The sequence below is a fragment of the Chanos chanos genome, chromosome 11 (genome assembly GCF_902362185.1).
Source record: "Chanos chanos chromosome 11, fChaCha1.1, whole genome shotgun sequence".
NCBI lineage: Eukaryota > Metazoa > Chordata > Actinopteri > Gonorynchiformes > Chanidae > Chanos > Chanos chanos.
This window is the reverse complement of record NC_044505.1, coordinates 21,499,540-21,513,420: the sequence shown is the minus strand read 5'-3', so window position 1 is coordinate 21,513,420 and position 13,881 is coordinate 21,499,540. Positions and strand designations below refer to the sequence as shown.

Here is a 13,881-nt window from a genome sequence, read left to right as displayed (position 1 = left end):
GGAGGAGAAGGTATAGCTAATCTCTTTTTGATGCGATTTTATGTGATGGTGGCACTCGCTGTTCTAAATATTAATCTTTTATTTAAAAAAAAAAATTGTAAGAGTAGGCAGCTCCACAAGTGCCCTCCACCATTCACACCGTGATTGGGCGAATGGATCAGGTTTCAGTTCATTTGTTGGGTCACCAGGATGACTGAAGTTTTGTTTGCAAAAGTGATTAGATTTCCTTGACAAATATGAAGGTCAGAAATACAATCCAGACCACAAACAGAAAGATTATACGGTTGTTGTTTTTGATAAATAAAGTGTTTTTAATAAAAATAGTATTATAAGACAAACTGCAATGTGTAAAGATGTCAAATAGACCTCTTACATTAACAAAAAACGTACAATTTGTTTTCATAATGAACTTTATATATATGTAAAAATACACACACACACACACACCACTGCAGTGCCACCCCTCTTCGTGGTTACTAAACTGTCTCGTTACACAGAAGCCAAATGTAAAGAGAAAATGTGTGTAAATATATAAACATATATATATATATATATATATATATATATATATATATATATATATGTATGTATGTATATATATATATATATATATATATATATATATATATATATATATATATGGTAATGACCGAATTAGTGTTTTTAAATAATCAAAAAGTCCTTATTTACTTAATGTAACTGTGCTGTGGCAACTTATGAGTGAACTGTATTTTTTTTTTTCTTTGATGGACAGAAATGTTGATCACCATATGGATGTGGGTGTTTGTGTCTGTGCTATATTGTCACGCTGAAGGTAAGTCTGTCTGTTTGTAAAATCCTAAAGTCCTACATCCATGGTTTGAATTTGAAGTTCCAAGACATGAACAGGATCATGTTTCCACACACTCTCCTTTGCTAGTTCCAGATACATTTTCCGTGGTGGTTCCTGATGGTCCAGTCTCAGCCAAACTGGGATCCTCTGTGGTTTTGCCCTGTAGTCTCTCTCCTTCCTTCAGTGCTGTGGAGCTGGAGGTGCGCTGGTACAGGCCCAGTAAATTCAAGACTCCAGTTTTATTGTACAAGGATCAGAAGATCCAGGAGAGTCCTGTAGATCCGCAGTACGGGGACAGAGTGTCTCTGATAGGGAGACTGGAGGAGGGGAATGTGTCTCTGAAGCTGGAGAACATCACACTGTCAGACAGAGGAAAATATGAGGGTCACATCAGTAGTGCAAATTGGTATGAGAGGTGCATAATATCACTCACAATAAATGGTAAGTAGATACAGTTGGTCACTGCAGACAGTGTATTGGATTTGATCGAATTTCTTTGAAAGATGTAAGAAAGTATGAATACTCCACCTCTCTGTTGTAATTTTTTTCTTTTTTTCTACATATGCTCTGTCAGACCCATCACTATCATTACACATTTTTCGACTTATATGCCATTGAAACTAGCAGGAATTTAAACAAATGTAATAAGCTTATATTAACCAGGTTACTCTTTTCACAAAAGAATAAAAACAACCTCTGTTTATTGCGCTTTCTCTCAGTCCTGGGCTCTCTACCAGTCCTTTCATTCACTGAGACAGGAGGAGGATATTTGAATGTGACCTGTGTGTCAGATGGTTGGTCTCCACAGCCCACAGTAACCTGGAGAGACAGAGAAGGGAAAGAGATCAAACAGAACAGTAATGTGATGTACAAGACAGGTAACTGATGCTTCAACATTGTAAACACAGTGTAAGAAATGTAGATGATTCTTTAAAAGGAAACTAGATTTAAAGCTGTGAGGTGTTCTGTTGGTGCTGTGGCGCGCCGCATGCTGAAATCTCAAAAACAAATAAAAAATAAAAAAAAAAACACAGTCTAGGTCTGGAATCACAAAGAAGTCAAATACCTGTGTTTTTTAGGTGTAATTCAGACAGTCTGCTCTCTGCATCATTGTGATTTGCAACCCTTACACTATGGGAAATGACATTGTCCTTTTGGATGCACTTGATATTACAGGGAACTGGTGATTCAAAAAAGGGAGGATTAAAACTAAACCTGGTGTTATGTGGAGCATAAAGCATACATGTTTAAATTATGGGAGGATTAAATGTTATGCAAGTTTAAATTATGTCCTACATTTCAAAATTATTGACACTTTTTCTTCTTTAATTCCCTGTATCAGATAGTGATGATCTGGTGAGTGTGAGTTCTTGGCTGCTCTTCTCTCCCTCTGAGTCAGAGTGGATCTCCTGCTCTGTCAGTTTATCTGATCAGGAGAAGAGAGAGGGCAGAGTGATACCAGTCAGAACAAAAATGTCCACAGCTTCCAAAACTGGTGAGTCCATCACAGTTCTAATATTACCTCTCTGTGAAATTAGAATATGTTTTAATATATACCTCACACCTCAGATATACATATATGAGGTATATATATAATAAAGATATAGTACATGACTCAGATATCCTGACGTCTTTTATTTAAACTGAGCTATTTTTGTGTGTTTGTGGAAGCATGGAGAGCTTTTACCACAATGCTGGTTGTCAGTCTGTTGTTCTTCACTGTTGTATGTGGCCTCCTCTTCATTTTACTCAAACAGAGAGGTAAGGAGCTTATCTATTTATAGCTACAGCATTTAGCTTCATATACCGTAATGTCAATAGAGGGTGGTGTCTTAGAGGAAAAAAAAGTTTATTAACCAGACAATAATTTGTAAAACATTCAATGGTCATCTTTCTAGGCACCATATGGTTGAATAAATATGATAATCTAATTGTTTCTGTGCCATATTACTTATTTAACTTTATATACCACATTCCCTTAGCAAACCTGAAGAAACCATTGGGCATAGAAGCAGCAGGTGTGTAGCAATACTTTCAAATGCACTTGGGTACTTCATATGGACACTTAAATGCACAATATGTAACTAATGCCAATGGCTCTACCAATGATTCACTCATTTCTACTTTAAAACAGTTTGGAAGTTACATTTGTCCCTTGGTTAGGATCTGGTTTAGGTCTATCTTATCTTGCTATTGTAACAAAGAAAGTAACGTCCAATCTCTTAACAGAATATTTACTTTTATCTCTGTATGTCAGATTGTAATTTGGATGTTTACCTGATTTTGTGTATCCCAAATATATGACATCAGCAAGACATCAGAACACCAATAAATTCATCAGTCAAAGTAACTGTATAAAAAAAATTACTGAATTATTAAATTTATGTGTATAACTAATTCAAGAATTTCATTTAGCCAAAAAAGTTTCAAATATTTCTGATTATTTCCCTTTTTCAGCCACATCACATGAAACAACCCCAATTTGTCGTAAGTTACTTTCATTTCACCTTGATTTTATGTTTTGTTTTTAGTTTTTGTTATATGGTCCTTTGCTCCTCAAACAATGAGAATGAATGTACTTTATTACAGTGTAGTTTAACACATCTTTATGAATTGCTTTATGAGCCATATCAATCAAGAGACTGATCTGATGCAACTGCATATCTCATACTCCTGGAAAGTGGCCAATATTGTTATAAATATCATATTATAAAAGATTCCCTTTTTTCTATAATAGTAAGGATACTGTGAAGCATTCATTTATAGATTTGATTCTGTAGTTCTATTTTTTTCTGTAGTTTTATTTGTTCTATTCAAGGTACCTATCCGTACAAACGCTTTTACTAACAGTTTCATGTAAAAGTCTCACAAAATTCAGCAATGAACAAATATTCACAGCAGATTAACTTTTACAAAATGTTAGCGTGATATTACAATTTTCAGCATCTGAAATGCTATAATTTATACTGTGTTCTGAATTTTCAAAGAACAACAAAACTGTGAAACAGAGGTTGATACAGAGAGACCAGAAGCTGCTGACAAAGATCCCAACAGAGACACCCTTCAAATACCAGGTAAATCTGCAGTCTAAATATGGTCAGCACAAACATTAACTATGACCTTCACAGTAAATACAATTCACTGGTGTCTAACAATCAAACCAAAGTGTCAGAGTAGACATGAGTACACTGTAAGAAAAGACACACCATATCTACTCAGTAAAATTGAGGCAACAGATTTCAAGCAATATTATTAATGTTCACTTTGTTTTAAATGTTGCATAAAACCCACTAATGGCACATGGGGATTTTGACAGAGAAAACCCAAGAAAACTTAGCCTGATGATAACATTTGTTGGTCAATGGTGTGGTATAAATATTAGGCTACAATAATAATTGCACTGTAACAGTGTGTCTAATCAGTTCACAGTATGATAAATATGTGTTTAATATTGTCAGTTTCTTTGTCCGAATCAAGTCAAGTCACCACTCACTGTAAAACAAAGGAAATGTGTTTCTAAACCAAGCTAAGAACAATATAGTAACAAATGTCTTGCAATGCATGCTGGGTAGCACTGAGGTGATAAATGAAGATGGAGGGACTGAGGGCAGCCGTGTTCTAAAGGTTAGAGAACCGGGCTTGTGATCGGAGGGTTGCTGGTTCGATTCCCAGGCCCAACATCCACAGGCTGTGTGCCCCTGAGCAAGGCACTTAACCCTAATGCTCCCCGGGCGCAGAGGAATGCTGCCCACTGCTCCTGCATCTGTTGTGTGTTCACTACTGGTGTGTTGGATGGGTTAAATACAGAGACAAATTCACTGTTCACAGTGTGTTTGTGCAATCACAGAGACTTTACTTTACACGTGCAAAGGTCATACAAAGTTTTAGTCTACGCTGGTTAACAAAAATAAAATTATAAATGATTTATCTGTCAACTCCGGAATGGGATGCTATGCCTGGCCAGTTAGTTAATTAACGTGAACAATGGATGCAAGGCTACCTCTTCATAACACGGATTGTATATATATATATATATATATATATATATATATATATATATATACACACACACACACACAGTTAGCTAACGTTCGTTGGCTTAAGAACAAGATGGGGGAAAAATATGTGGATAAGTGAGACAGGCACTCTTTTTGATAGTTCTTTGTAGTTTTTATATGTTAGGGTAGTCTTGAAAAGCCCTCAAACAGTTGGCTCTTCAAAAAGCAAGATTTCATTCACCATATTGCAGAGCCACAACAGCACAAGGTTACCGAGACGCCATCTTTTCAACCTCCTCTCTTCAAATGTCTGCCTGTTGCATCCCAAAAAAGCAGCCTTAGACAGAAAGTGCTTTTCAATGAAAAACTGCCTGATTACATTATATTGGATTCAGTCAATATTCACTCTATTTGGAATTACACAAACATAATGCTTATGTTTTATCTAACTAGAACACGTGGATTTTATTCTAAACATTTTTTATTTACTTAAACACTCATTATCTAGGCCACTTATCCTGATTAGGGTCGTGGGGGTGCTGGAGCCTATCCCATTTACTTAAACAACTGCCACAAAATCAAGGACACAATTATAATGAATATATTTTACCTAGCACATTATTTAAAATCTACAAAAAATCTACCACAGAATATTTTTTTTACAGTGTATGAAAGTTCACAGTTCAAAAACATATCAAAATGAAGATATATTGCTAATGAATTTAAATCTGTTCTTGTCCAGATTGGAATATCATACATCTTTGTGAAGGTAAGCCCAAACACTATACACCATCAGCCTTTACCACTGATTGGAGATAAACTCCATGAACTGTGCATGACATGCTTTTTTCCTTATATTATGATTCCTCAGAGCATCTCACACTGGACACATCTACATGTCATGAACATCTGACAGTTAATAAGGGAAGAAAGGAAGTGACTTATCAGCCAAGAAAAAAAACAAACAACAAAAACAAACAAAAACAAAAGGCTAAAGAGAATGAAGCTTCCAATTTAATGCTTGATGTGCTGTGTGAGAAGAAGTTTGACTCAGGCGTGCACTATTGGGAAGTGATTGTGCTTGATGAAGAGAAAGCTGTTCCACCTAAACTGTCCTGGTATGTCGGTGTGACTTCTCATGAAAAGCAAAGAAAGAAAGAGCCATTAACTCCAGAGAATGGTTACTGGGTTCTCCAGTATGAAAGAGGGAAAGGATTCTATGTAAACACTGGCCTTCCAAGCCCAGTGTTAGTAAGAGACTTGTTCTCCACACTGGGGGTGTATTTAGACATGAAAAAGAACACTCTGTCTTTCTATGATGTAGATTCAAAATCACATCTTTATACTTTCACTGAGGTCAAATCTGAACGTAACCTGATTCCGTTGTTGAGTCCTGGTGAGTATTCTCTCACACTAAAGTGAACAACAACAAAAAAAAGAATGTGGAATAGATAAATAGATAGATAGATAGATAGATAGATAGATAGATAGATAGATAGATAGATAGATAGATAGATAGATAGATGAAAATTACATTTCAAAATCATACATAAGGATGAAATGTTTGTCTGGCAGTAAGGAACTGTGAGCTTCTCCACTCCCTCACAAACACAAAACAGATGAGCATGAGTTGCCATACACTGTTTTTTTTCCTCTAAGGCAGTTCATTATTGGTGTGTACCAAAGTGGCATTTTGCAAAGAACTCATTCTCATATTAAATCTTAGGAAGGTAAGCAAATCAGCTTGAGTTTTGTGGTCTTAAGACATGTAGACTTAATCCTGTTATTTTGTTAGTGCCACTGGACAACGGTGTTCAGGCCATCATTACAGCTGTCATTACATTACATACCATTAAAGTCTATGCAAAAGAGCTGGCAACACCCAGAGGACCTGACATTGATTACATAATGCCTTTATGCTCAAAATCACCTGAAATCTCAGGGAAACATAAAATTCATGTGTCATTTGAATTTTGTTTACCAAATATGTGTCTGTTGTGACATGTAGAGAGTTACATGAATAAATAAGAGAAAAAACATTTTTGCTATGTCACTTCTAGGACAGATTTTTATATATGTCCATTATCTTTGTATGACTATTGATGTGGCACAGAATTCAGATTATGAAGGCTATGTGACTGGATTACTGGATCAATCTGTGTTAATCATTACAGCTACAGATTATGATTTTGATTATGCAAACAGAAAACTGTAACCTTGTGGCAAATGTTGTTTTTTCCCCCTTTGCTTTGTTGCTTTGTTTTGTATGTTGTTGGATAATTGTTTGGGAGCTTGTATTTTCTGATTCATTCCATGTACATGTTGTACCCTTAAAGTTAAAAATTTTCAAGAAAAAAATGAAAATCTTAAAAATCTGCAGTATTAAAATGTAATTTTTTTGTTGTCTGTTTACATTTATAAAGTTTAAAAATGTATTCAACTATCTTATATTGTATGTTAAAATACTGTCCTATGTATGTTTTGACGCATTTCTTCTCTCTTGACGTCTTTGTAACCAATCTTGTGATGATGAATGTGACTCTCAAGCACGGCTGCCGTCTAATTAACCATTAATCAAATCATCTTTACAAATCAGAAGTTTTGGCAACTTTATATTGAATGCAGTACTTTACGTGCCAGTACTGCCAGTGCAATGCAGTTATCGTTGTATAATACAAGTTAAATGAACGCGTCAAATGACGATGTTAAAGAGAGTTTGCACGAGAGACAGCCCTAGGCTTGTTTGCTCCCCCAGCCAGTTTCCTAATTAGAGCTGGGCTGTATAAAACACCTGGTAGTATGTCTCCTGCCTCTTTGTCTCTGCGTTGGTTTGTGGTGTTTGGTGTTCCTGCAAAGCTCCTTGATTTGACCTGTTGGCAGAATATACTTTGTGTTTGAGCTTCCAAGGTATGTGCCCTTTATAATAGCCAGTTATACTACCAAGCAAAGGACTTGCACTTACATTGATCTTGTTTATTGTAGTTGCCCTGCCCAGCTTGGGGAGATCCTGTGTGTTGGTACCTCACACCCGAGGCACTTTACCTGCTGCTGTTTTGCCTTTAGTTTGCTCTTGTTTTGCCCTTCACTTTGTCCTTGCTTTACCATTGTTTTGTCCTTGCTTTGCTTTTAGTTTGTCCTTCACTTTGTCCTTTTTTTTTTCTACAGCCATTGTTCTGTGGCTAGTGCTCTGTAGCTATTGCCATTGCTATTGGTTTCACTGCTACTTGGTCCTTCAACTTGTTGGCCTTGTGGTAGTTGAGCAGTTGGTGTTAGGGCTGCTATTTCTGTTTTTATTTAAACCTACTGGGTTACTATTCGTAATTCTTTTTGTATCAGTTCCTTTTTTTCCTCTTAGTGAACAGAGTGCCATATTGTGGGGGTGGCTAGGTATCCATGGTGGGGGTCCCTTCACTTGATGCGTGTGTAGGAGCACTGGGTCACAGAAGTAGATTGCACTACTCTTTTTGCGGTGAGGATTGCTGTGTTGCCCGTAAGGTAAGGGTAGCACTTCTGGGCACTCCTCATTGTTATCAGCCTCTCCATAAGTGGCATCAATTCCAGTTTAGTTTCCGGTGGGCTGCTATTTTATATATTTGTTTTAGGGTCTAATACTGTGTTTAGTTTTTAGCATTTGTGTTAACTATGTCTGACAAAGTATGAAAAGAGTCAGGCAGATATTCGGTGCTTTTAGGCCAAAAAGACGCCTAGCCTGCCAGCCACTGAAAGTGACTCAGAGCAGGGTGAGAGCGAGGAGAGTGACCGGGAGAGAGCATCAGAGAACCGAGCAGAGGCCAGCCAAGGTCAAGACCAAGGTGGCTCCAACCCCTTTTCACCAGGCCAGATGACCTAGGCACAACAAGATAATGATAATAGGCAAACATGACTGCATTGTGTGAAGTTGACAAATCGACATACTGATGTGTGAAAGATCATGTAAGCATATACCTGAATTCTTGTCCCTCATGGTGATGAGGTTTAACGGCTTTGTTTTGCTGAGCAGTATGTCTACAGGAGTTCTCACTTAAATGTTTCGAGTCTTTTCCTTAATTTTTGCTAATAGTTGTGGTTTTATAGTTGTCATAACAGATAACAAATAGCAGGTCTTAGCTGAATACAAGCATGGATTTTGTGATGTGTATTTGTGTTTTAGCGACAAACTGGGATCACAGTTGATGCGCACATGCTGCTGTGTCTATGTGTGTGTGTGTGTCTTTAGTATATTATGTATTAAATATTTGAAGTGTTTTTATGCATTATGTTTTCTATGCACCACATTTTAAATATGAAAATTGAGTTTTTATTTAAGCTTTTTTGAAGTACACAGTGTTTGAAACAAGGAACAGTTTGCAAAATACATTCAATGATGTATCTTTCCTCAAATCTGAAACTGTAGCCAACAGCAAACAAGAAATGACTAGTGAAATGTATATACACCTTACAGAACAGGGAATTGTGCATGGATGTTGGACCTATACTTGGGCTCTCTGTGTTAAATGTTATGATTTCAGGTTATAATTATTTCAGTTAATATGCTAAGGCTAGCAAACTAATGAACATTTAAATGGGTGAACATTAGCCAACAGTGGCACTTAGCTTGCTATCTATTTCCAACACCAGTAAACATTGCAGGTTTAAGAACATACCTACAGATGACATCCATGCAAAGCTGGAAATCTGTCCTCAGTAGAACCTCAGCCACAGAAACTAGGGTGGAGATTACAAAAACACAATATACCTATCTGCACAGGTTTACTCATCATAAAAAGAACAAAACATACACTCTCTCTTTCTCACACACACATTCACAATTTACAAGCATTTGTGTAATGTTATAATTTACAGCATGATTGACTCACCCTAAAGGAAATAAGAAAAATGTCATTTATATTGTATGGAGAATTTTAAATGAATGACTGTTTAAATCTTAGAAACTGAGTCTTCTGGGATGAAACCAGAAAGTGCTGACAGAAAAACCAACACAGACTCTGCTGCGATACCAGAGAAATCTCCAGACTAAATCTGATCAGCACAAACATCAATCACAGGCCTCACAATGCATAAAATTCACTGGAATGAAATAATCAAGCCAGCTCATCACAGTATAAACAAGATTGGAAATGTATTTTCACTTCAAAAACGTCACATTAACTACTAATGTATTCAAACTTTAAATTTAATGTTAGAGGGTTTATCCTTTTGTGAAAATAAGACTATACACCAACAACACTGAGCTTTATTTAGGAGATCCCGTTTCTTTTCAGTCCCTCAGATCATCTCACACTGGATGAATCTACATCTCACAGTTGACTGAAAATTAAAGAAGCAGAGGGTTTTAAATGCACAGTAAAGGCCATTACATACTTGTTCATGTTTAAATCCAGCATTCATTTCTGGCAGGTCACTGTCAAATGTACAAAAAGCTGTTCCACTTAAACTAGACATTAAGTCCAGAGAATGGTTACTGGGTTCTCCAGTATGGAAGAGGGAAAGGATTCTATGTAAATACTGGCCTTCCTACCCCAGTGTTAGTAAGAGACTGGTTGTCAACACTGGGGGTGTATTCAGACTTGTATAAGAAAATTCTGTTTTTCCATAATGTAGGTTCAAAATCACATCTTTATAGTTTCACTGAGGTTAAGCCTGAAAATGACTGATCCCATGCTTCAGACTGGAGAGGAATGTGAGCATTATGTAAGACTAGCATCGACTACAGAAAGATTGGTTTAAGATTATGTATGAGAGGGGGAGAGAGAATGACATAGATGCTGTGATTGTTAGTGTCCCTGGGCCACTGGTGGTCAGCATTACAACTGTCATTACATTTCATACCACTTAAGTGCATTAAACTGGAGCTAACAGCACTTGGTGGGTTTGACAATGATACTGTTTTAATTATGTTCCCCAAAACCACATGAAATCTAAGAGAAACTTAAAAACCATCTTTAAGAGTATGTGTCATTTGGGATGTTTATGCAACATGAGTTCCCCTTCAGACCTATAGAGTCAGCACATACCAAAAAAAAAAAAAAAAATCCCACTTGTCATCTGAAGAATTTATCACAGATTTATGTTTTAACCTTGTATGTTATTGATGCAGCTCAGAATGGAGATTATGAAGACTTTATGACAGAATTACTGGATTAATCTGTGTTGATTGTTACAGCTGCAGATTTTTATCGAGAACAATTGTAACGAGCTCGTCTCCTCCCCCGCCGACTTCAGCCATTCGGCCATCAGCGTCGCCGGTTTTCTAATCACCGGTCTATTCACTCATCACCTGCACCTGTCGTCACTTACATGCACACAGTCACTCTCCCTTACTTAAACCCCTCTGTTTCCTTTGCGCACCGCGAAGTCTACACTAGTCTATGTGTTTTCTAAGCGTTAGTACTTACCTGATAGCGTTCTTCATTCAGTTCTGTAAATCCTTTGCTTATTCTAGTACTTTGTTTGTTTGTTACTTTCTTGTATCTTTCATACTCTTATTTGGATATTAAACCTGCAACTCTGCACTTGCGTCCTCCCATTGGTGATTCGTTACAGAAGACTTCGCCAGCACATGGACGCAGCGGAGATTCCTCTCCCCATGGACGAGAGTCCAGACCCACGCGGAACATCCTCGTCGAGGCCACCCCTCAGCCAGGTGGTAGCGGACCAACAGCGCGAGCTCGTACATCTTCGCACTACCCTGGGTGAGGTAATGCGCCACCTGGAGCGGCTCACTGTCACGCCGCCTCCTCCTCCTCCTGCCCCAGTACGCCCTCCAGCGCCCACGGTTGAACCTCTCCGTCTCCAGGATTCACCTGTGAAACTCCCTCGTCATTGCGATGGCACACCTTCAGGTTGTCGTGGCTTCATAACCCAGTGTCAATTATATTTCGCTCATCACCCTTCTTTTCCAGATGAGACGAAAATTTCGACAATCATCAATCTGTTGACGGGAAGAGCCCTGCAGTGGGCTACCACTGTTTGGAAGCGAAGGGGAGAAGAGGTGGCGACCTATGCGCGCTTCGAGGGCCTCTTCTGTGCTGTGTTTGACCACCCTGCAGAGGGCAGGGAGGTTGGAGAGCGGCTGCTCCAACTCACCCAGGGTACCGACTCAGCAGCTGATTACTCCCTGTCCTTCCGCATTGCTGCCGCCGCCAGTGGGTGGAACGAGTCAGCCCTGTGTTCTATCTACCGCCGTGGACTAAGAGAAGACCTACAAATGGAGTTAGCCTGCCGCGATGAAAACCTGGGTCTGGACTCTCTCATGGCTCTCTCCATCCGATTGGATCGCCTGCTGCAGGAGCGCCGTTGCACTTCCGGAGTCACCAGATTGCCCATTCCTTCCCGTCCACACTCCGAGCCCGAACCCATGGAAGTAGGCAGCACCCATCTTACCGTCCGAGAACGTCGTCGCCAGATCGAGCAGGGTCTGTGTCTCTACTGCGGAGAGGGAGGTCATCTGGTTCCCAGCTGCCCAATTAGGCCGGTCCGTCCACGTTAGAGTGGGAGAGGAGCGCTTCCCAGGAGCACAGCCCCACGGCATGAGGTAAGCGCTTCCTCCTTCCTCATGTCTGCCCAGCCTTTCCTACTTCCCGTGACTGTGTGCTGCGGTGATTCTTCCCTCTCTCTTACAGCCCTGCTAGATTCGGGGGCGGCAGGAAATTTCATCAGCCGTTCCCTGGTCCGGACTCTCCACATACCACTGCACTGTCTGTCCACCTCCGTGTCCATCCATGCTCTCGACGGCCTCCCCGTGGGAAGTGGATTGGTCACCCACATCACCACCTCAGTTCAACTCACCGTGTGGGTGTTCCATCGAGAGGACATCCAGCTTCTCGTTCTCCCATCATCAACTTACCCCCTCATCCTCGGTCTTCCCTGGCTCGAGCGTCACAACCCCAGCATCTCATGGTCCGATAAAGAGATCACCTCCTGGTCACCGTCCTGTGGTCAACATTGCCTCCGTCTATTCTGTGCCGCCACATCCATTGAAAGCCCTCCCACTTCAATCGCTCCTGAGGTTCCCAGGCAATACCGTGACTTACAAGAAGTCTTCAGTAAGCACCAAGCCACTCGTCTCCCTCCTCATCGTCCCTGAGACTGTGCCATCGACCTCCTGCCCGGTACTTCACCTCCTCGTGGGCGCGTATACCCCCTCTCATTGATCGAAACCCGCGCTATGGAGGACTACATCGAAGAGGCTCTTCAACAAGGCTTCATTCGCCCATCCACTTCCCCAGCCTCGGCGGGTTTCTTCTTCGTCGGAAAGAAAGATGGGGGTTTACGTCCCTGTATCGACTACCGAGGGCTGAACTCCATCACGGTGAAGTACCGGTACCCACTCCCTCTAGTCCCATCGGCCATAGAACAACTCCGGGGGTCCCGATTCTTCACCAAATTGGATCTCCGGAGTGCCTATAACCTAATCCGTATCCGGGAGGGTGACGAGTGGAAAACGGCCTTCAGCACAACTGCAGGTCATTATGAGTATTTGCTCATGCCTTTCGGTTTGGTTAACGCACCCTCTGTCTTCCAGGCCCTGGTGAACGATGTGCTGAGAGACTTTTTGGGAAGATTTGTTATCGCCTATATTGACGACATCCTCATCCACTCCACCACGCTCTCAGAACACATCACACACGTTCGCCAGGTCCTGTCACGCCTCCTAGAACACCAACTCTACGTGAAGGCAGAGAAGTGCGTATTCCACCGAACCACCGTCTCCTTCCTGGGATACGTGATCGGCCCTGAGGGAGTGAGGATGGAGGAGAAGAAGATCTTGGCAGTCACCACATGGCCAGAGCCCAGCACCATCAAGGAACTCCAACGCTTCCTGGGATTTGCCAACTTCTACCGCCGGTTCATTCGCGGATTTAGCTTTGTGGCTGCCCCCCTCTCAGCCCTCCTTAAGGGACAGCCTAGAAAACTGTGCTGGAGTGACGCTGCCAGAGCTGCTTTCCGCCTGTTAAAGGAGCGTTTCACCTCTGCTCCCATACTAAAAATGCCTGACCCGAAAAAATCGTTCACCGTGGTGGTGGACGCTTCCGACACAGGTGTGGGGGC

The 13,881-nt window shown here is 40.4% G+C and overlaps 1 protein-coding gene across 1 annotated transcript; it reads left to right on the top strand.

Annotated features, from left to right (window-relative positions):
- Positions 1–756: 756 nt before the first annotated feature.
- On the top strand, positions 757–8,680 carry LOC115823843 (butyrophilin subfamily 1 member A1-like). Its single transcript, XM_030787866.1, has 7 exons — positions 757–814; positions 920–1,273; positions 1,552–1,710; positions 2,175–2,327; positions 5,702–6,226; positions 8,258–8,325; positions 8,522–8,680. Exons 1-7 carry the CDS (start codon positions 757–759, stop codon positions 8,678–8,680), a joined length of 1,476 nt encoding a protein of 491 aa, XP_030643726.1.
- Positions 8,681–13,881: the final 5,201 nt, after the last annotated feature.

What these genes read in the sequence shown, in the direction of transcription:
- LOC115823843 (XM_030787866.1), top strand. Translation starts at nt 757, where the DNA reads ATGTTGATCACCATATGGATGTGGGTGTTTGTGTCTGTGCTATATTGT. An exon ending in AATATCACTCACAATAAATG is followed by an intron (nt 1,274 to 1,551) that starts GTAAGTAGATAC and finishes GCTTTCTCTCAG; the next exon opens with TCCTGGGCTCTCTACCAGTC. An exon ending in TAATGTGATGTACAAGACAG is followed by an intron (nt 1,711 to 2,174) that starts GTAACTGATGCT and finishes TCCCTGTATCAG; the next exon opens with ATAGTGATGATCTGGTGAGT.